Source organism: Schistocerca nitens, chromosome 9, assembly GCF_023898315.1.
Source record: "Schistocerca nitens isolate TAMUIC-IGC-003100 chromosome 9, iqSchNite1.1, whole genome shotgun sequence".
NCBI classification, from domain to species: Eukaryota; Metazoa; Arthropoda; class Insecta; order Orthoptera; family Acrididae; genus Schistocerca; species Schistocerca nitens.
This window is the reverse complement of record NC_064622.1, coordinates 347,021,285-347,044,997: the sequence shown is the minus strand read 5'-3', so window position 1 is coordinate 347,044,997 and position 23,713 is coordinate 347,021,285. Positions and strand designations below refer to the sequence as shown.

Sequence of the window (23,713 nt, the reverse complement as noted above, 5' to 3'; positions counted from 1 at the left end):
CAACAGCTTTTTTGCACTGCACAGGTGGAAACTCTTCCTGCAATGTATCCCATCTTCCCATAATCCTTCTGGCCTCAACCTGCATTAGTCATTAGTCATTGTCCTTCCCCCACCTATCCCCTTCACTGTTCCCCACTCCAGCATTACATGGGCCTCTATTCCACCAATGCACCCCCGTATTTTACTTCACTTCTTTTCCACTGCCCTGTCTTCTGTCCAACCTCCCAACTAGACCTAGCTGCCCTATCCTCTCTCCATGCCATCCCTGTATGCTCCCACAAGCAGCACTTTACTGTCTCCCACCCTTACTCTGCTACTGCTATCCCTACCCTTCCCACCCAAGCCTCCTCCTTATCCCCACCACTCAGCCTGCTTCTCCCATCATGTGCAGCTGCTCGCAGCCTGGCCTCAGTAGCCCGAGACAGTGCTCATGTGTGTGTGCGAGTTGTATTTGCATGAGTGTGTTCGTGTATATTGTCTAATTCAGAAGAAGTTCTTTTTGGCCGAAAAGTTATGCTTGACAATGATTTTGTTGTTCCTATCTGTGACTCAGCATTTCTGCTATATGTTGAGTACCAGTCTATTCTTTCCATAATATTGTCACCAATCCAAGTAAATATATATTAAGCTACCCAGAGTAGATTTACAGCTGCTACTTAATATGAGTGAGCAAATAGTAGGTTTTTTTTTTCTTTCTTCCCCCCCCCCTCCCCCCCAAAGCACAGAGTTCCTGGTAACTTACTATGTTACATTTAGATGGTGTGCTCCAGGAAAGTGTTTTAGAATCAGCAAAGTTTATGTTAATCATGTTGCACCAAATACTGTCACAAATTGATGCATGCAGTGTGGTATACTGGTCAGTATCACTGGCTGGTGTGTTGTGGATCACCAGTTCAAATCCGACAACCAGCAATATTGGTTATGTAGTATTTATTATTTCTGAAAGGGTTCTGAAATACCTTATATTTGTACATTTTGAAAAGCCATCATTCTGGAATATTCTACGTTCTCTCCATGCAGTATTTCAGTTCTGTTCTGACTTTACTCTGGTGTTTGTAATAAACATGCCTTCAGTACTAAGTGTTGTATTTCACTGATGGGTCTGCTTTCTGGTTTGGACTCGAGTGTGGTTATGACATGGCACTGTTTTGTGGCAACACCGGTTACTTCAAAACATCTAAATCATCGTTGCACCTATTAGGCAATGTAAAGACGTTGCCTGTGAGGAAAGGAACCAAAATACAAGCAGTACACCATTCCCACGGTCTGTTTATCGATAAAACAAATTGATTTCAAGCCAGCAGTAAATCAGCTGCACATCAGGCATCTCTCAGTGTTCTGTGGAGATGGTTATCAGGACTTGACAAAATGGCTGAAACAATTTTATCAAACTGCCAGATACAACAGATGGTGTGACATGATATGTACTTTTACTTGAAATGCACAGCACAACAATGCTGCAAGACCAATTAGAGAAACTCAATAGTTGGGGCAAATTCCATGTCGAATTGAAGAAAACATTTGGTGACAATCAGCAGCAAGTGTGATTAGTGGGAGAACAATTGAAGAACAGGGCCCAGTTCCAAAAGGAAATGACACAATTCTACATACAGAGTGTTTTGGCCCTATGCCACATAGTGAATCCAAATATGACAGAAACTAAAAAATTCTCACATTTGATGAAAGGAGTTGCAAAAGACATGTAACAAGCTCTTCTGGTATGGGATGTCACAACAACTGAGGAATTCATAAGGTGGTACTAGTGCAACTGGATATGAAATCAGATGAAAGGAGTGTGACCGACTCCCAAACGTGGTCCCTATGGCAGCTATGGATGACCATCATGACCTCACCCCTCTCATATGTCAGGTAGCAAGAGAACAAATACAGCATTTTCAGCATTTTATGGCAACCAGGACTATTGGACGAAGCATACAAGAGACAGCACCCATGAATGTCGACCAGATATGTTGGGGCAATAGAGAATGTTGGAGGGGAGGTGTATCAATGTTTAGAAATAATTTCAGTCACCAGTTAAACACACCTCACACTTACATCATAGGCCTCAAATGACAATGCAGCATTTGACCAACACAGGTACAACCAACTCCTCCACAAATAATAATATTCTGCAGAAGGATAGACATTTGGAGAACAAAGACAATATGCTGGTATGGTTCCATCGTCAATGCCCTGGACACATTCTACACTAAATCTACATTTACATCTATACTCTGCAAACTCAGTGAGGTGTATGGCGGGGAGGTATGTCCCACTGTACCAGATATTAGGGTTTCTTCCTGTTCCATTCACACATGGAGTGCGGGAAGAATAACTGTTTGAATGCCTTTGTGTATGCAGTAATTAATCTAATCTTATCCTCACAATCCCTATGTGAACGATACATGGAGGGTTTTAGTATATTTCTAGAGGAATCATTTAAAGCTGGTTCATTAAAACTTTGTTAATACACTTTCTCGGGATAGTTTACATCTAGCTTCAAGAGTCTTCCAGTTCAATTCCTTCAGTGTCTCTGTGACACTCCCTCATGGATTAAACAAACTTTGGACTATTCCAGTTCAGCTCCTTCAGTATCACTGTGACACTCTCCCATGGATTAAACAAACTGTTACCATTTGTCCTGTCCTTCTCTGTATATGTTCAATATCCGCTTTTAGTCCTATGTGCTATGGGTCCCACACACTTGAGTAATATTCTAGAACCAATTGCACCTGTTATCTGTAAGCAATCTCCTTTGTGGACTGATTGCAATAAACCAAAGTCTTCCACCTGTTTTACCCACAACTGAACCTGTGTGATCATTCAATTTCATATCCCTACAAAGTGTTACACCCAGGTATTTGTATGAGTTGACCGACTGGAACAGTGACTCAATGATATCATAGTCATAGGATACTATGTTTTTTTTTTTGTTTTGTGAAGCGCAAAATTTTACATTTCTGCAAATTTAGAGAAAGCTGCAATCTCTGCACCATGTTGAAATATTGTCAAGATCTGACTGTATATTTATGCAGCTTCTTTCAGATAGTACTTCTTCATAGATACTTGCATCATCTGTAAAAAGCCCTATTTTACTAATAATATTATCTGCAAGGTCATTAATATTCAACATGAACAGCAAGGAGCCCAACAAACTTCCCTCGGGCACACTTGAAGTTACTTCAACATCTGACGCTGACTCTCCATCCTGTGTGTTCCCTGTCCTCCCAACCAAAAAGTCCTCAATCCAGTCACGAATTTCACTTGGTACCCCATATGATAATACTTTTGACAATAAGCGTAGGTGCAGTACCGAGTCAAATGCTTTTTCAGAAATTGAGAAATACTGCATCTACCTGATTGTCTTGATCCAAAGCTTTCAGTATGTCATGTGAGAAAAGTGTGAGTTGGGTTTCAAATGATTGACGTTTTCAAAATCCAAGCTGGTTGGCTTTGAGAAAGAGACGCAGAGAAAGAAGAAGAGTGCTCAACAACTATTATGCCGAAAGACGTCAACCAACACAATAGTCTTATTCACAGCATTCAACCTGTAGAACGAAGCCCTTCACAGTACCTGTACGAGTTTGTTCCCAAACATGCCATTAGCCTAGCTGTTGAATTCAGGAAAACTAAGTGAGGCAACCATTTGTGGAAGTGAGGCTGTAATGTCGAGATACCTCATTGATATCACCGTCTTTGGACAAGCTGTCTGAGTGCTAATCAATTTAGGGGCTTATTTTATCAATTGTCAGCTAAAGAATACATTCCGCGATACGATAATGATTATGCTGACGGCCGGAAATCAGAAATCCAACAGGAACATGTATTGTAAGAGTTATTGTTAATGACAGAAGACAGCCTTTCGAATTTGTCTTTTTAACAGAATGTAGTCACAATGTTTTTCTTAGATAGGACTTCTTGGAGTCATCACAAGCAGTCATACACTGGAAGATCAGAGCTCCAGACTGATGAAGCTATTTCAACAAGCACATGTAACAAAGATTGCTCTGGACAACTGTTTTCAGATGAAGACATTGTTCTGTCATTACGGTATATTGATAATTTTTATTTATGGACCGTCTGACAGCAACTGAATAAAACACAATTTTAGTGCCATACGCGTTTCGCCTTTATTTTCTGCAAGGCATCATCAGTGGCCTGGAATATGTACATATGTTAGCTATTTTATTTACATTTTTGTAACTGTGCCTATAGGTTATAAACAGTTCTGGTGGTTGGTATATCGTATTAAGTAGTAATGTTTTGAACTGTACTTACAGGTTGCGTAGACAGTTTCTTACATATTACGCTCCTGTTGCATTTTTGGTGTTGTTCTTCTTCCTATGAACGCCAATTTGCTGTTTTTTCCACATCCCACAGCACTATGCACTGAACGCTTGTTTTAATGCAATGTTTTGGTTTCTGTTGCCGACTGTCAAATGTTTTTGCCAAAGATTGAATATTACTGCCAACCTTATGAGTGTAACTTTTGAAGTATCTGTGGTCTGTTCGTGTATGCATTTGTGTGTGTGTGTGTGTGTGTGTGTGTGTGTGTGTGTGTGAGTGTTTTTTGGTGTGGTATTAATTTTATTTTATTTTATTTATTTATTTATTTTTGTTTTTGTCCTGTGTATGTGTGTGTGTGTGTGTGTGTGTGTGTGTTGGTGTGATATATATATTTTTTGTGCTGTGTGTGTCTGTCTGTCTGTATTTTGGTGTTATGTAATTTTTTTTGTTTTTTTTTTGTGTGTGTGATATATATATATCACACACACACACACACACACACACACAAAAAAAAACAAAAAAAATTACATAACACCAAAATACAGACAGACAGACACACACAGCACAAAAAATATATATATCACACCAAAACACACACACACACACACACACACACACACACACACACACACACACACACATACACAGGACAAAAACAAAAATAAATAAATAAATAAATAAATAAATAAAATAAAATTAAATTAATACCACACCAAAACACACACACACACACACACACACACACACACACACACACACACACAAATGCATACACGAACAGACCACAGATACTTCAAAAGTTACACTCATAAGGTTGGCAGTAATATTCAATCTTTGGCAAAAACATTTGACAGTCGGCAACAGAAACCAAAACATTGCATTAAAACAAGCGTTCAGTGCATAGTGCTGTGGGATGTGGAAAAAACAGCAAATTGGCGTTCATAGGAAGAAGAACAACACCAAAAATGCAACAGGAGCGTAATATGTAAGAAACTGTCTACGCAACCTGTAAGTACAGTTCAAAACATTACTACTTAATACGATATACCAACCACCAGAACTGTTTATAACCTATAGGCACAGTTACAAAAATGTAAATAAAATAGCTAACATATGTACATATTCCAGGTCACTGATGATGCCTTGCAGAAAATAAAGGCGAAACGCGTATGGCACTAAAATTGTGTTTTATTCAGTTGCCGTCAGACGGTCCATAAATAAAAATTATCAATATACCGTAATATTACACGCAACTGAGGAAGACAGGACTACAAAAGTTGAAGATGTTCTGTCATTAATGAGTTGAGTTCCAGTGGTCAATCTAGATATTCAGTTAAACTCTGAAGCTTTCATCAATTCCAAAACCTCACTTTGGCTCACAAAACAAATCTACAGCCCCAGTGATGACCATAAACATTGCAGGAGTTCAAGGAGAAATATGCATTGCTAACTGTTATGAGCAGGCACAGCTCATCTCGTAAGGTATGTAAACAGGAATGCCAAAACCAGTTGTGGATGGGAAGTGGTTGGACATAGAAAATGTGATGAAAGAATTAAGAACCAAAACTGCACTCACTTTCTCCCAATCTCACCCATGACACACAATCTCACAGGCTCAATCCTGAATGAGAGTGTTAAAATGGTTGAATGTGTTCTACAACTGTCTATTAAAACACAAATAAGATAAAAAAAAATAGTTTTATAGGAATTTGTGGTTGGCTGATCATTTACAAAAAATATAGACGAGTCAGCCACCCTGAAAACACATTAAAAAAGGAGCCCCAAAATTTTATGGAACAAGCTGGACATTTCACAAAATCTTCAAATATGTGCGAGATTTATGTCATTGCCAGTTAAAAATAGGTGGTTAATTAGTCATGAAATGAGCTGTTGCACTCTTGTCAGTATTCAAAATACAGTCTACTAAAATGTGGATCATCATGGATGTGCGCCATAAGCACAACACACAGGAGGGTCCTCTAACCATAGCAAGAAGCCAGGAGTCAGAGGACTGTGTCCTACTTGAAGATGAGTGAGAGTGACCTCATCCTGTCTGCATGGCCGGTAGGAAGTATGCCATGGCTGAGTTGCGGACTTTACCAGGCACAGTTTATTGTCTGTCATTTCCAGCCACTCTTCTTCCCACCTGTGCACGACTCTGTACCTCAACCATGGGGCAATACCATGTTGGAGGATGACAAACTGAATGAACTGAGGATCGTGACTACATCCACCATTTTGTTTCCCGTAATACAAATGTGTCCTTGCATGCAGCAGAAACACACCTCTTTCCCTAGCCTTTGTAAGTAGAGGGCATCCTGGATATCCTGGACTACTTTATCTGTTGGGTAAAGGTGTAGTAGAGTGTCAAGGGCACCCAGGAAGCCAGAACAGATAGGGAATTTAGCAGGCATGACACATCTCATCTGCTCCAGTGCCCTCAAGATCATGTATAATTCAGCACTGAAGACAGTGAAGTCTTGAGATAACTGTTTCTGGAGAACACGATCAGGAATAACAACACAGCAGCCAATGGAATTCCCTTGTTTAGACTCACCCCTGAATACAGCTTACTTGTGGTGCTCATTTAAACTCAGAAAATATCACATTAAAGACATATGCAGGAGTGGAACCTCTCCTGGACTCCACGGAATGTAAAATTACCTTGACCTCTGCAGTGATCAGGGAGACAGTTATAACCCCGGATTTGGGCTGTACTTGTCCCTCACGAAGTGACTATAGCATATGCTTCACGCAGATCCCAAATGGCCTTGTTGCTCGATGATGACTGGAGAAATGGTATTCCATAGCTGGTTGAGCAAAAATGTCTGTCTTGGCTCTCGTACGTATTGTATATTACCTATCTTTCCCTATAGCTGACCCCTATTTTTCTCAGAATTTCAAACGTCTTGTACTACTTTACATTGTCGAACACTTTTTCCATGTCGAAAAATCCTATGAATATGTCTTGTTTTTTCTTTAGTCCTGCTTCCATTATCAACTGCAATGTCAGCATTGCATCTTTCATGCTTTTACCTTTCGTAAAGCCAAGCATTGTCATCCAATACATCCTCTATACACTTGACCCCTTAATACATTATCGTATTGAAGTCTCCCATTGGGGAAATGGGCAGGTAAGTTGTTCTAAAAGATCTCTGAGAGCCTCAGAATTTATCGCCCTCTGTAGTGGTAAATAGACAGCAGATGGTAATCCCTTGACCCATATGAACTTCAACAGCAACTATTTGCAAGTCAGTAACCAGAGATAGATCAGAAGATGGTATCTGTTACTGACAACACAGCGATACCTCCGTTGGCCCTTTCTTCAGTCAGGCCACTCTTGCAATAGAGGGTATAGCCCCAGAGCATAAGGGGGTAAAAAGCTTTAAAATTAGTTTTTTTGTAAACACAAGCACAGGGGGCGTACCTGTGCTAGGATTTCAGTTACTCCACATTCATTCCAAACCCATTGATGTTCCACTGATGTATGGGAGTCATATAACAAGTGGATTGTATTTTCACCTTGTCTCTCCGCCATGGTGGGAGCCTGCAACAAGTGTAGGCTCAGTCTTGGGGCAGGATGGTTGCCCCAGACAGACTACTTATTCCACTGGCTTTGAAGCAGAATAATTAGAACTGTGAGGTCGAAGTCCACTGACATAGTCTGATGGTTTAGTGCCTGTATTTGTCTGCCACTGAAGTTTTTCATTTGGATTTTGGCTGGGAGGCTTTGTAACATGCAACAATGGTGACAGTACTGATCTGTTTATCAGACTCTGCCTCTGAGAGTGCTGGGAGCTCACCACCACTGGCAACTGTACCTTTTTATGATGTTCTAATGGAAGTTATGGGCTCCAACATAACAGTATCTTTACAAATGGACTTAAAAATAACAGTAGTAGTGCGAACACTAGCAACTTCCATTAGAGACATCGGCTTTTGGAATACACTTTCCACGAGTTGAAGCGAAAGAAGTAGTGAATGTGGAAGGCTGCATGAATTTATACATCTTTTTGGCCTCACCACAATCACACAGGATACACTTGTTTATTTTCAGCTCCCATATTTTACTTTCTTCAAGGTAGATGCTGCAGTCCCTTCTCCAGAAAGGGGGAAGCCCAAACCAATTTTCACACTTCAGAGGAGCTGAACAAATGACTCCTTTGTGAGCGGCTTTCCCACATTCCCTGCAAGTTGTTTCTTCCTTATATGCTAGATTAATGTACCCAAAGTGCTTGCATTTAAAGCAGTGCATTGGATTGGAGATATAAGGCCACATTTTAAGTGAAGGAAACCAGCCTTGACATGCTCTGGAAATTCCGTACTGTTGACAGTGAGGATTAAGGAGTTTGATTTGACCAGCTCACTGTCTACCCTTTTAATTATGTTTTGCACCTTGATGATACCTTCTTGAGTCCACTCAACTTTCAGTACCTCATTGGGAATATGCACCAAATGTCTGCATGATGCAACACCTTTACTGTAGTTCAAGCCATTATGCAGCCCCTTGTCGATTGCATATCCCCAATATATTTAGCTTTCTGGAGGCTTGTTGCTTCTTGGGAAATAGAAGTTTTGACCAATACCCCAATTGCAGAATCGTTTGATAGATTTTACTGTCAGCAATTGCTTGTAAACCCTTCTGAATGTAGAACTATAGCCTGTCCAAAATTACTTTAGATGTCAAGGACAGAAGTGGTAGGGAGGGAAGCCCACACGGCAGGCCCCGGTCACTTTCCGCCAATGCCATACTACCTGCAGCTGCCCTTAGCTTGCTGATCTGTGTGATCGTTGTGCCCTGTGACTTCCTGTGTTTCCGTTTTTACAGTTGTAGGAGTTATTCTTTTATTTGTTGTTACCATTATTTGTTGTTACCGTTATTTGTTGTTACCGTTATTTGTTGTTACCGTTATTTGTTGTTACCGTTATTTGTTGTTACCGTTATTTGTTGTTACCGTTATTTGTTGTTACCGTTATTTGTTGTTACCGTTATTTGTTGTTACCGTTATTTGTTGTTACCGTTATTTGTTGTTACCGTTATTCATTGTTTCTGTTATTTGTTGTATGGTACTGAACAATGTCACTGGGAAGTAAGTCAAAAATTATAAGTAGAAAAGTTCAATGTCTTTGTCTTGGCCTGGTGATTGCCATAAAAATGGCAGCCAAGAGAAATGGCTTGCACATTACATGCCTACTTAAAGAATGAAAAACTTAACTGCAGCCTACTGCTCTCCGTTGCAATGTGATCAACAGAACTACTGCAGATTTGAATATAAACGAAAACACTGTCCTGAAGATTTGGAAGGAAATGTTTGACAAAGAAAAGGAAACTGAACAACCATCAAAACTTAACAGGCCTGGAAAAAATCATATCGGTAAGTGCATTAGCAAAATCTATTTGTTTGCAGAGGCTGCAATTTGTCTTCATGTTTATGATTATCATCGCAGGAAGAAACATCTGACACTCAGGAAGTTATTGGTCATACTTAAAGAATCAAGACTTTTTCAAGGCTGTTGCACATCCCTGTCCACTCTTTTACACAACCTTGTATATGTTTGGCGGGTGCTGTTTACATCTTTAAGTACCTACATAACAAAATTATATCACTCTAAGCTTTGAAATTTTATAACACAAAATAAATATTACTGTTTATGATATAACTGCTGTAATACAGAGGTCCTGTTATTTGTATTGCTGTTGTTCTTTCTAAACAATAGAAATTGGTATATTTAAGGTATGGTTTCCCACCATGATAAACACGGTTAATCTTATTTTTTGTTGTGTTAGAATTAAACAGGTGGATCAGAAAAATTAATAACAGTTTCATTACAAATCTATAGACATCTTGGAACAAATAAGCCCTCCGTCACAAATATTAAGTCAAAATTATAGACATCTGTTTCTCACGTTGAAACTGTATGGGGACCTGATTAGTAATTGACATGTAAGTAGACCACTGTCTTTTAACTCAGATTTTATCACATTAGGGATCTCTGACAGAGTTATGGTTTTGAAAATATGAAGTATTCTTAAGATTTCATTCACATAATGTATCCATTTAACTTTAATAACAAAAAAATTCCTGCATGTAGAAAATTCAGTAAAGTCTTAAAAAAATGCACTTTTTTAAAGTGTCACTGTATCGTCTTAATAATTTGTTGCCACAAATTAAACTAAAATCAAACTGTAGTGCAACACTTCTAGAACACATGGATGCAATTTCCATATTTATAAAGTAAATAGTTTGCCTGTTTGCACAAGCTGAATGAAATGTAAGATTGTGTGTGTGTTCCATGCAGGTCGTGGCAACCTTGTTCTACACCTCCATATGCTCCTGCCGAAGTGTCAATCCTACAGCACTCTATAGCAGACTATAGGCGAAACTTTGCAAAGCTGCTGCTTTTCCTCTGAACTATTGAAAACACTTTCTGACCAGCAGCATGCATTCTGCTACTGTGAATGGAAGTACTCTGAGTAACTCCTGAGTCAGGAGGACTGCCACACAAGCCCTTTAAAGTTGGATGTTGATACCCATCAGTGGTACACCCATCAGGGAGTTCATCAGTTTAATAAGTATAAGGGTTTCATCTCGGGCCCAAGAGGAGCAAAATAAAAGTCCACCTAGACAGAGTCACTCTTGCCTGGGTAAGCCTTATACAACTGAGGTACAGCAGGTTCCTCAGAGGTTGTCAGTCGTGCATCTCATCACAGTTTGAGATTGAGGGTATGTTTGAGATTGAGGGTATTTTTGCAGAGGTTTTTATCATCCTTGTGATCCAGGCAAATAAGCCAAGCGCCTCATTTCCTGGGACACTGCATGCCCAGAGCTTACAGTTACAGATGACTGGTTGTGCTCGCCAGTCCTTGGCTTAGGAAACCCAGGTCACCAAGCCAGCCCCAGCAAACGAACGCTGAGCTTCTTGAGGTGGGAAGCTAAGACTGACCTGCCAGCAGGATCTGTCCTGACCGAGGAATAATGTTGGCTAGGTTAGTCATTCTCCGTCAGGTGTTAAGGTGATTTCAAATCCGTCTGGAGAAAAGGCAGACCAGTTAGCCCACACCATATCAACAATGGGGATGAACCACCAGAAAGCCAGTGCTCTTATAGGTCATATCCAGCTGAACAATGCATAATACAGGAGGAAATGGAGAAGATGCTGCAAGATGACATCACTGAACTTTCAGAGTGTTCTTGGTCTCTTCTGTGGTCTTGGTGAAGAACAATGATGGCACATGGCATTTCTACATTGAGCACCAATGACTGAACAAAATCACGAAAAATGGTATCTATCCATTGCCGCATATTGATGACACCCTAGACTGTTCGAAAGCAACAAGAAATTTCTCCACTATGGATAAGCATCAGGCTGCTGGCAAATCAAAGTTGACAAGGCGGACTGGGAAAAGACTGCCTTCACAGCTGCTTGCAGCCTCTATGAATTTAAGGTCACACCATTTGAACTGCGTAAGGCTCCAGCCACCTTTGAACATATGATTGACATCCAGCATCAACATCTTAAGTGAATGACATGTAATTGCTATTTGAGAGAGACTATCATTTTCTTAAAGACATTTTAAGTACATCTAGGCTGTCTGACAATTGTGTTGATGTGTGTTCAGACTGCACGCATCGAAGGAATAAAAATCCTTGGGTGTGTAGTGGATGGTAATAAGAGTCTGTCCCAATCCAGAGAAAATAAAGGGCAGTAACTGATTTTCCAACTTCTCGACATATTCGTGGTGTGAGAAACTTTCTTTGAATTGGTTGTACTACAGGTGATGCATAAAGGATTTCTGCACCAAGGCACATCCCTTACTGGAACTACTGCAGGGAAATGCCAAATATTCATGGAACAAAGTGCAGGAAAGATCTTTCCTTGCCCTTAAGTAGGCACTAATATCTTATCAAGTCATAGCATCATTGCCAATGCTAGCAGTGTTGGAATAGGGTCAGTTCTAGTACAAATTCAGGGAGGTGTTGAAAAGGTAACAGCTGTTTCCATAGTACTCTTCAAGTCTGAGATGACCCACTCTACAACCATTAAAGAGAGCCTTGCAGTTGGTTTGGCAATAAATAAGTTCCAGACATAGTTATTTGGTAAATCATTCATTATAAAATTATTGAAAAATGTTTAGATCACAATGGTTACTTTATTTAAAATGACCGGTCTCAGCCTAGTATTAGACCATCTTCAGAACAGCACCATCTGCTAAAGTTGAAAATGTCCAGAACAGTCAGTAACCCCCAGTCACTGAAACTGTACATTAACATGGCTTACAAGATTGCTGTTCCTCTGAAAATATTACCCCAAAAAACTGCAGAGGTCCTTGTAGAAGACACCATTTTGGAGCATGGGTGATCTGTGATCATGGAAAATGTTTCCACTTGAGACTAGTATTGGAGGTAACTTCATGTTGTAACATCACCCAAAGGATGACAGCTTCCTTACCATTTACAGACAAATATCCTCCCAGATGCTTAAACAAGTCATTGGCAGGTATGCTCCCCACACATGCTGATGTCAAGTGGATGCTACTCAGACTGACTATGTGGAATCTCTCATCACAAGGACCAAAGAAGCAAGACAGCTGGCTTGCATATAGAACTTGGATGTCCTGAAGAAAGACCTAGAACAACTTCAAGCAGCGGCTTGATTTGGTATGGACTTTTCTGTCCGTGCAGTCAGTGGGACTATCAGAAAAATTACTAAAGTACTACTTTGGGCCATATATGCTCTTTTACTTTTAGTAATGATTACAACCCTTCGTCAAGAAGACAAGGTGAAGAGATTTTATCCATGTCCTCCATATTACAGTCCTGTTACAGTCCAGGTAAATCTCTACTGCTGATTCAGAAGCAGCAGGTTTCTTCACAGAGGCACTATTAATGAATATATGTATCATAGCAATAACAAACATGACTTATGGCACACAGATTGCTACTTAGCGTAGAGAATACACATCAAGATGCAGATGGGCACAATTAAAAGACACTCACATACAGCTTTTGGCTACAGCCTCTATCAGTAAAACACACACACACACACACACACACACACACACACACACAAAAGTAAGCAAGCACACCTCACACATCTATGGCCGCCAACCCCGGCATCTTGGGCTGGAATCACGCTGGAGTTGTGAGTGCCTGAGGTATGCTTGCTTGCTTGCTTTAGTGTGTGTGTGTGTGTGTGTGTGTGTGTGTGTGTGTGTGTGTGTGTTTTACTGGCAAAGGCTATGGCCAAAACCTGTATGTGAGTGTCCTTTAATTATGCCTGTTTGCAACTTTTGACGTGCCTTCTTTATGGTAAGTAGCAATCTGTCTTTTCCTACATTGTTGATATTCCTACCTGGAATTTCCATTGTAGATTTATGGAAAATAGTACTTTATAGAGTACCATGAAGAATACATTGTGTGTAGCACTAAACACACTGAATGGACAACAGCGATACAATTACAGAAAAGGCCGAGTATTCATTTGCAGTCACTTTAAATAATACTGTTTCTTTAGTGGCTCGCCAGAGTGTGCCAGGGGGTGGACCCAGGTGGCCTCTATAAGAAGGCATGAGAACTGTATGGATATGCCACCTAGGAATGTACATCATTCCTCCCTTCCAAGGGTGGGAAATGGCATACATGAAAACACCACACACAGAAAAATATGCATGGTACAAAAAAATGCATGGTACTGAAAAAAAAGCACTGGTACCGAAAAAAAACACTGTTACTAAAAAATGCAATAGTACTGAAAAAAAGCAATTGTACCCTTGTAAAAAAAAAGCACTGATTTCAAGGCACAGAGATTACGTGCCTCGGAAATCACCAATTACTGTGCTGACATCCATTTCATCGCAAGATGAATGTGGCTGCTGTAGAATGTGGCAGGCAGGCAATGGTGAGTAGGGGTGGAAGTGATGAGGGGGCTGTTTGGTGCACCATTCCCCCTCTCGTCAGAGGCCGCAGGGCATGACTGGGGACAGCATCTCCATAGCAATGTCCTCATAGAGGTCAGTGGTTGGTGCCAGAGGTATCAGTGGGAGTGTCATAGGCAATGGCCACACAGGACCCAGCCATGGATATGACGGCAGCTGCGGCAGCAGGTGCAGCGGGAGCTGCACAAGCGACGGCAGTTGAGGAGTGGGGGTGGGGGCAGAAATCTCAGACAATGATTTGTCAGGCAGTGACCCCTGCTGCAACACGACAGGACCATCTGTGACACACGGACAGGCATTGGCGGGAGGGGGGCACTCCAGAAAAGATCCCACTGTGCGTGGCTGTAGATGGTTGAAGTGACGTGAGTCCACACATCAGGAGTGCAGACAATGCTCAGGCACCAGCCCCAGTGACACAACGATGGCAAGAGCCCATTTCAGCCAGCAGCTGAAATCACTAATCCAGACAGGCGTATCTGGCCGTCATAGAGCTGGTGACAGTGGTGGATGCAGTATTGGATGCAGCAGATGAAGGAGGGTCCATGGTTGGCGTCTGTGTAGCAGCTCCACTGGGCTCTTATCTCCCACTGGAGCAAAATGGTGCAAACTCAAAAAATGGTCTACAGCAGCATCAGGGGACCTACTGGGTATGTACTTCCCCATATGAGATTTAAATGTCCAAACCATGCGTTCGGCCTCACCATTAGAATGAGGATGAAACAGGGAGCTTTGAGATGTGGAATACCATTAACCTGACAAACAGAAGTAAATTCTCAAGAAACAAACTGGGGGCCTTTAGTGGTAACCATGGTATACCGAAGTCCCTCAGTTGCAAAACTCTTAAAGCGGAAATAGTGGCCACCACGGATGTGGATGGACAATGCACCATGTAGGGAACATGGCATTGTCATCCACTACAATGAGCCAGCAAAATCGGCACGTAGACACTCCCACGGGCACTGTGGCATCGGCCTGGGGCAAAAAGCAACCCACAGTGCCACCTGTTGCTGAACACAGTGTGCGCAAGCAGCGATAAGTCACGTAATGTCTCCATCTACGCAGGGTGGTTACACATGTCAGCGAGCCAAAGCTTTGGTGCAAGAGGTCCCCCAATGACCAACATGCAGAAGCCGCAGAACAGGAAGCAGGAATCGCAAGCTGGGGAGCAGCATCCCGCATAGGTAACAAAGGAATGCCGTCAAATGGCCCAGGGGTTTTTCCAGCCACTGGAACTGCACAAAAGAGAGGAAGTGACTATGTACAGGATCCATGGTGACAGTCGATGCTATCGTGGCATTAATGACAGGAAAACGGTTGATCGCGTTTGGTTCTCAGTTTCAATCTACCCTGTGTCAGACCACTTCCAAACCAGATTAGCATCTCTTGTTGCTTACAGATGTCTTGCAGCATGCTTTTGGCATGGTGTTGATTCACAAATATGTGGACGGGTCTGAACGACACATTTTTGACGCTTCTAAGACTTTAACTCTACTCAGCAGCCATATTCTCAGATTGAAAAACAGGCTTTAGTGGTTGTGTTCGCCCTCAAGAAATTTCATTTATTCTTGTATGGTTCTTAGTTCCATTTAATTATGGATCACAAGCCTTTGGTTGCTCTTTTTAACCCTTCACCTTCTGTGTCCGACAAGGCAGTGCATCGTTTACAGTATGGGCTCTCTTCCTCTCCCATTATCACTATCAGATCAATTAGCAGCCGAGGGCACAACATGCCAGTGCCGATGCCTTGTCTCACCTTCCAGTCGCTCGGACTCAATGTTTGAGCATGATGAGTTGCTCTGTTTCTATTTAGATACTGAGAACCAAACGCGATCAATGGTTTTCCTGTCATTAATGCCACAATAGCATCGACTGTCACCATGGATCCTGTACATAGACTTCATCAGTATGGTGGAAACGCCCACTTGCAGTGTATACAAAATGGTAATAATGTTACAACTACAAACACATAAAAAAAGAAAAGATACAAGAATATCTCACTCCAACAATAAAATGAAACTAATGAGACAACCGTGGTAAACAGGAAGTTTAGGGTGAGAACGAAGCTAAACAAATGAAAATACAAAACACCACACCATCCCAAAACAAATATTTTAAAAAAGTATTCTCAACTTACAACATAGTGTTACAGCCACAAAGCCAACAGCAATTGTACGCTTCACTCTACCTACAAAGCTCAAATGAAGCCTACAATACCAAAAAATCAATATCTGCAATTCTGAAAAGCAGAATCAAACATTTCCCTTGACTTATACAGCTCAAATGAAACCCTCAATACCAAGAAACCCACACCTACAGCTCCGAAAAGTGAAACTGGACATCTACCTTGACCTATATAGGTCTAGTTCAAATGCAGCTCTTGATATCTACTGGCACACCATAAAAATAAAATAAAATGAATGAATGAATAAATAAATAAAAGCACATACTTCACACACCTATTCAACTCACAAAACCCAAAAACCCCATACTCACCAGATCAATTAAAACAGAACTGAAATAATGTGCGCGCGCGCACACACACACACACACACACACACACACACACACACACACACACACACAATGACAAACACCAAACTAATCACACCTAACCCAAATGCCAAACACTCAGGAGAGGTAACTCATAACTCACTGAAAACAATGAAAACACTTCCAATTACACGTTACAGACTCAAATAAACCCAAGTTACCACAGCAACAACCAAGACACAAATGAACACACTACCACACATTAAACTGAACAGATCAACATCCATCACTGGAGAGCCCCATCAAATTAAACAACATGACATCTACTAATACAACCAACTCAAAAACACCACACCATTACATCATGGGTAAAAGCAGACATGTGGAATCAGACGCTACCAATGACCTCCTAACAAAGGTTGAAACAGGCAAGATTCAGAATTATTATGATGTGGTAGCCTAATTAGGAATAACCGAAACAACGTTGAAGCAATGAGAAGAGATACACTCCTGGAATGTTTTAACAGTGTATCTGTATGGTAATGGACATTAGTTTCTTGTATGTAAAACAAATTCACTTTTCCTCAAAAATACATTTTTTTTTAAATTTCCGAGGCACTTTTCTAAAAAAAAAGACTGATAATGGCATCAGACTTTCAGTACCTCTTGTTAATAAAAGAATGATTAATTAAAATGGGGCCTATAGTGAGAACAAGAACAAAAAAAAAAAAAAAATGGTTCAAATGGCTCTGAGCACTAGGGAACTTAACATCTGTGGTTATCAGTCCCCTAGCACTTAGAACTACTTAAACCTAACTAACCTAAGGACATCACACACATCCATGCCCGAGGCAGGATTCGAACCTGTGACCGCAGCGGAGAACAAGAACAAATTTACAAGTTATTTATAAGAAATATAACTTATTGTCTTTTACAACAAAAAAACATTACTCATAAAGAAAAATTACAGTAACAAATCTTTATCTGATTTGCAGATGATGTTTCTTCAGAAACTGTACCTGAAGTTTGCTCATGTTAATACTGATTTCCTATGGAACGTTCCTTCGTGACTGTGTCACCTAAAGTGAGGAATCAAGCAGATCTCTACATGCCACTCCAGTGTAGGGAATGTGAAGACAGAATTAAACTAGTGACAGAACCATTTAAGCAATCATTTGCGTCAACCTAAACCTAACATTACCAGATGTTACATTCACTTGGTAACATAGCAATGAGACACCATAAATGCACATACAGTAGCGAAATTGACACACTATTTCTATTGCATCTATATATTTTTTTGAAATGCAAACTGTGGTCACAGTTAATGGTTCAAATGGCTCTGAGCACTATGGAACTTAACATCTGTGGTTATCAGTCCCCTAGCACTTAGAACTACTTAATCCAAGGTTTAGCTCAGGTTGAGAAGTGACTGAGTGAGTGACTGACTGAGAGCTGACCAAGGCATTAATCTGACAATGTGGATTTCGACGAAAGAGTTTCTATGGATTTTTGTCTTGGTTACGTCTTGAAAAATCAAATGAACACAAAAATAAACATTATCTTCCTACTCATATTTTATTGCGAAAACTTATTGCATATCCAGTACGAGTTTACACCGACAAAAAAAATAGTATATACGTACCTCACCCAAGAATATGGTATTCAAAAGCTCATCCACATTTTCATCACTTTTCATCATGTTTGACTTGGTACTTGTTATTTTTACAATTTTAGCCTTTCATTCCGTACGATCTTTAGTATTATCCTCATTTCTTTAACATTATTTATGGCAAAATTAAAAATTTTATATTTAAGTTCGAAGAAATCGCACAAACTCTTAAGTACCATTTGTTAATATCGGTTCTTCTCCCATTTTAAACATAAACAACATTCGACACTGTTACTATTTCACGTTTCGCGGCAGTACGTACTACAGCTGTTCTTTCAAATGTGAAATGACTACGTTTGTCTAGTATCATCTTTGCTGTACGACAATTGTTTGACTTTGTTACTCTGTTATCTTTGCGAAAGTTCTGTGTTTTTATGTTCTCAGAGCGGTTTGTTTACATTTCTTCGAAGTCCCATAGTCCATACTCCATACTGTGTTATGATTACTAAAGTATGGCAGCTATAAGAAAACTGCTGTCTGTGCATCATATTCTCCGAAACGGCGACCTACTTGCAGTAACCCAGCGTAAGTTCTTAAGCAGGCCACTTCTGTCGTGATTGTGCCGATTTTCAGTTTTATTGCCGTAGGGTTGAATAAGTAATGAAGAAAGAGATGTCACCTGTCAACAATAAAACATAAGATAGAACCTCCGGTGCAGGAAATTGGCAGTAAAGACACTTTTTGTGACTTTACCGTAATACATGATACGCCCTCTTTCAAGCAAGAAATATAAGAGTTTGACGCTTTGTCGATGTCATTAAATACGAACCACGTATTGAGATTGGGTGAGTCTGAGAGTAAAAATAAGCTGTGGCCTTTTCAAAGGAACAATCGATGCATTAGCAGAAGGGACGTTGGAGAAGTATGGGAAATATAGATCTGAAGAGCTCCGTGCGCAAATTTGAATACCGGCCCCAGAAATGGAACACAAATGCCTTTAATCGCGAACCACACTCTTTATATTTTTTCGACTTTGATATATGCCCATGTATTTTCCTGTAGATCGTGTTTTATTTTTCCGTTCCAGCTGTGAAGAGGAGGTGAACCATTTTAATATAGTGCCTCTGATTTATTTATTTTTGTTCCTTCATCCAATTATCATATCACAGTTAGGCCTATATAGTATTTGTCGAGGTAAAAAGGTGTCTATCTTTGGGCAAAAAAATTACACAAATCATACATACCATGCTTTAAGAGAATAGGACAGAGAGCTTATGGGGATAACACAGATGGTCAGCCGTTGCCTGTCCAGAGGATCATCTCGGCATTTGCCTCAGCAAGCTAGGAAAACTGAAAAACCCACTGATACTTTTCCTACAGTATTTCGTGGTCCACAATTTCATATTCCTTTCCAAAGTCTTTCATAAGTAGCTACAACTTGTGTGGTATTTTGTAGATCTTAGATGGTCATCTAGGTGATCAGAGGGCTGTTGTTTTTGTCGAAAAATTTTGGTAACATGTAATACATTATTTTTTTGTGATACTCCCAGAGCCTGATAATGAGAGTACCTGTAGTTTTCTAGATCTGATTTGACACCTGTCTTATGAAGTTTTGGTAACATGTAATACATTATTTTTTTGTGATACTCCCAGAGCCTGATAATGAGAGTACCTGTAGTTTTCTAGATCTGATTTGACACCTGTCTTATGAAGTTTTGCCATTTTGGCAATTTGTAGATGGTCAGGGAATGCGCTTGTCAGAAAATGTGAATTTACTATAGCCTATCTCATAGAGGTACTGAAATGTATGTAATGCACTGCTTTGTAGGATAATCTGTAAAGTCATTTCTAGAAGGTTTTTTTTTTTTTTTTTTTTTTTTTTTTTTTTTTTTTTTTGGGCATTATCAGTATGTAGAATAAAGAGATGCAAACTGTACTTTGCATATCCCATGTGATGTTAGTCCCCCTCTGCTCCAAAATCTTGTTTATGGTGACTGACAAATCAGTAGTCTAGCCCAAACCATAGGCTATGTTAGAAGACTACAACTTTGTTTACTGTTGGGGAGCCCAGTGAATCTGAAATTGAAATAATGGCTTTGGAAACTTATTAATCTGTAGCTTAGCATGATGTCATTTTCATGTACAGTATTTAATGTGCTTCACATATTTAATAAACTTTTTGTTATAAAAATTAAAACTCTTGCATAGATTCAGAAAAAAATCTATTAGACAAAAAACATATCACCAAAGATTATTTTGGTGCATAATGTATTTTACAGCAGGCAGTCTGTTGTACATAATCCACTGTAGCTCAAGAGGAATTTTTATGTATGTAATTACAATACCATTACAGAAACATCTGTTTCCACCTTTCTGCTTTGACCAATGACATCATCAATATGATGGAAACTGCTATTTCAAGTGTACACAAAATGATAATGACATCATTACATACAAATGCCAACAAATGTGGACAAAAATAAAAATGAGACAATAACATTGCACTCCAAAAATAAAATGAAACTAACTCTATAACCATGGAAAATTGGGAGTGTACAGCAACAACAACACTGCACCATCCCAAAACAAATACTATTAAAAAAATGGAAATTACAACTTCCTGCTACACCAACAAAACTACAGGAATTCTACATTTTCCTTGAGATTTGAGATATGCAGCTCAACCAAAAAAAAAAAAAGAAAAAAAAATCTATAACACCAAAAAGTGGAATTGGACATTTAACTTTACCTCTATCACTCAACTGCATATATGGATACCAAAAAAACCAGCTCCTACAACTCCGAAAAGTGGAACCAAAACCTCAACAACTCAAAAATCCGAATACCTATACACTACAGCAATTAAAACACAGCTGACCAATTATAAATATGCAACACAAAACGTCACAACTACTATAGAAGAAAACCAAAACAAAAATTCCTTACCAACAAAAGCTTCTGGCAATACCACCTAGGTTGTGCTCCCCTCATCCCAACACACACACACACACACACACACACACACAAAATATGTCCCATGTCCCTGGTCCGAGACACTGGAACTCTTGTCAACCTCATGTTGTTGCCAAAAACGTGACAACATATTCAGCAATAAGACCGAGCATCTGCAGAAACTATATGTCAGACATTATATTGTCAACTATGTTAGAACCTAATGATACACTTGTGAGCTGCACTGTCATATCCATAACTAATAAAAAGCAGTAAAAAAAATTAGGCTTGTTTCTGCACAACTACGCCAGACTAATCAGACCTAATAAAAACATCAAACACGTAAACAAAGAAAACCTTAATAACTCACTGAAAACACTTCCACAGCCAAAGTTACCACACCTATTACATAAACTCAAAACCAGATTAGCACTATGACAACCAAAACTCAACTGAACCCAGTACCACATGGTAAACTCTGCACGTCCAAATCCATCACTAGAGAGCCCGATAAAATATAGCAACATGACATCTACAAACACAACAAATTTAAAAACTGCGCCATAGTGACATCACATACACCACCACCATCATGTCACAGGTCAAAGCAGGAGTGGAATCAGACACTTCAATTGACCCGGAAAAAAGACATTCACTACTCCATATTAAAACTCTCTTTAGCACAAAAAGGGGCGCAATGATGCAACAAAAAATTTTGATTACTGACCCAGTGAAATAAAATTTCTGGCAGACAGAAAGGTAGAACCTTAAAACAGACTGAAAAAGTTTTTCCTTGACAACTCTTCATATTCAGTAGAAGAATTTCTGTTGTTGTAGTGTGTAAAAAGTGGTGAGTAGGAATTACTAACTTACATCTGTATACATTAAGAAAAAATGTTCAGCGTGTGACCATATTTACAAATTAATTTGTAATGTAAAATGACTGATTCGACATTATTAGATTTATTGTGCAAAGTAATCCATGGGACATGAACCTAAGTAGCTATAAATGTGTATTGTACATAACCTATAAAAATGTCAGGTGGCACTACTATGTAATCATTATTATTATTATTATTATTATTGTGTACCTGCGTACATAGCTGCTCATGGCACCCTGTTTGGATTTCTTCTCGTTTCAGTCTCGTACGGATATGTATGTTGTAACCATAGAGAAGACCGATGACATAGTTACCACTTCTTTATTTGTTTAGGACAAGTTCTGGACTCTAGTTATTATAAGTATAATGTCATGTGTGGATCAACTCTTAATTATCCTTTTAAGGTACTTTGAATAAAGCACAGTTGCTGCTTGGATGCATGTTACACCTTTGGTGGTACAGAGCTTTACCACATACACTTAATCCAAATAACCTTCCTTAAAAATTCCTATAAATGCAACCATGCTGCTTATCTCAAAAAGTGTAGAAGTTCCCTTAGTACAAAAGTTTTAAGAACCAGATCACTACTGCTCCTAAGAAGAGTATACAAAACATACAAAGCTATATTTACATATTAACCTACTTAAGTCACTGTAGGCAACAAAATATCCCTTGTTATTAGGCTAGTTTCCTCGTCAGACACTTGTGAGATGCGTTAGAGCTTTTGGAGGTGAGTAATGCATTTATTGTTTATGTGACTGCTACCAAACTGAAGGAGTTAAGTGTTATGAACAGTTAACAACCTTTTGTTGGTGGTCATTCTATTATTAATTACTTATTGTTCCATGCATGAAGACTTGCATACAACACCCGCATGCTTGTATCTTTGTTATTCAGTTATTGACTTAGCATACAGACTAAATCATCAAAGTTGGTATGTTCATTTACTTTGCTACTTTGGAGGATACCTCAAAACCAACAGTATCCAGCTTCTGTAGTTACTGTCAAAATGCTCCTCTTTCTTGAGAAAAATGCTCCCAGACAACCATTTAACTTTCTGCAGCAGTGATGTCCCTATATGCACAATTTTTCCGTCATTCCCATTTAGGCATAGGTCATCCTTTTTCTGTAGGTCCGCTATCCTATTCACCACACCACACATATATGTAAATTAGGATACAGTGTCCTGTTTAATACTACCTACAACTCTACCTTCTTCTTCTCCTCTAAATATTCTGAAGTAATATACTCCTGTTGTATTCTGAATCCATATGTGGTTTCTGAGCTTCCTTGTGTGATGTATTCATTGTACCCTTCTGTACATAATTGCTTCTTACCAACCTATGTCCTGTTGTAACTCTGTATGCACTCATCTACAAGGTGTTCTAAAAATACACAGCAATATTTCAGAGTGAGGTTCAGCACATGTAGGAGACATGGAAGTCGGTTACCTAGTTGGTGAGAAACACCAGTTTATTTTCACAATGATGCACCCAGTTTACTACTGTATGAGATGTGTTCAAAATGCCCACTGTCTGCGAGTATGCAGTCTTC

The 23,713-nt window shown here is 39.6% G+C and overlaps 2 protein-coding genes across 3 annotated transcripts in view; one reads left to right on the top strand and one right to left on the bottom strand.

Moving 5' to 3' along the window:
* LOC126203068 (zinc finger CCHC domain-containing protein 17-like) overlaps positions 1–18,680 on the bottom strand; it is a 71,990-nt gene extending 53,310 nt beyond the window's left edge. Inside the window, exon 1 of one of the 2 annotated variants that reach the window (XM_049937306.1) lies at positions 18,360–18,680. In XM_049937306.1, coding sequence (XP_049793263.1) covers positions 18,360–18,416 — 57 coding nt within the window. In that variant the 5' untranslated portion in view covers positions 18,417–18,680. The remainder of the gene's footprint in view (positions 1–18,359) is intronic. The other variant, XM_049937307.1, reaches the window with a different exon arrangement.
* The window catches only part of LOC126203065 (39S ribosomal protein L44, mitochondrial), a 644,782-nt gene that overhangs the window by 566,797 nt on the left and 54,272 nt on the right, over positions 1–23,713 (top strand). The window contains exon 2 of the mRNA XM_049937303.1: positions 18,814–18,911. Within this exon, the coding sequence (XP_049793260.1) occupies positions 18,839–18,911 (73 nt within the window). The 5' untranslated portion in view covers positions 18,814–18,838. The remainder of the gene's footprint in view (positions 1–18,813; positions 18,912–23,713) is intronic.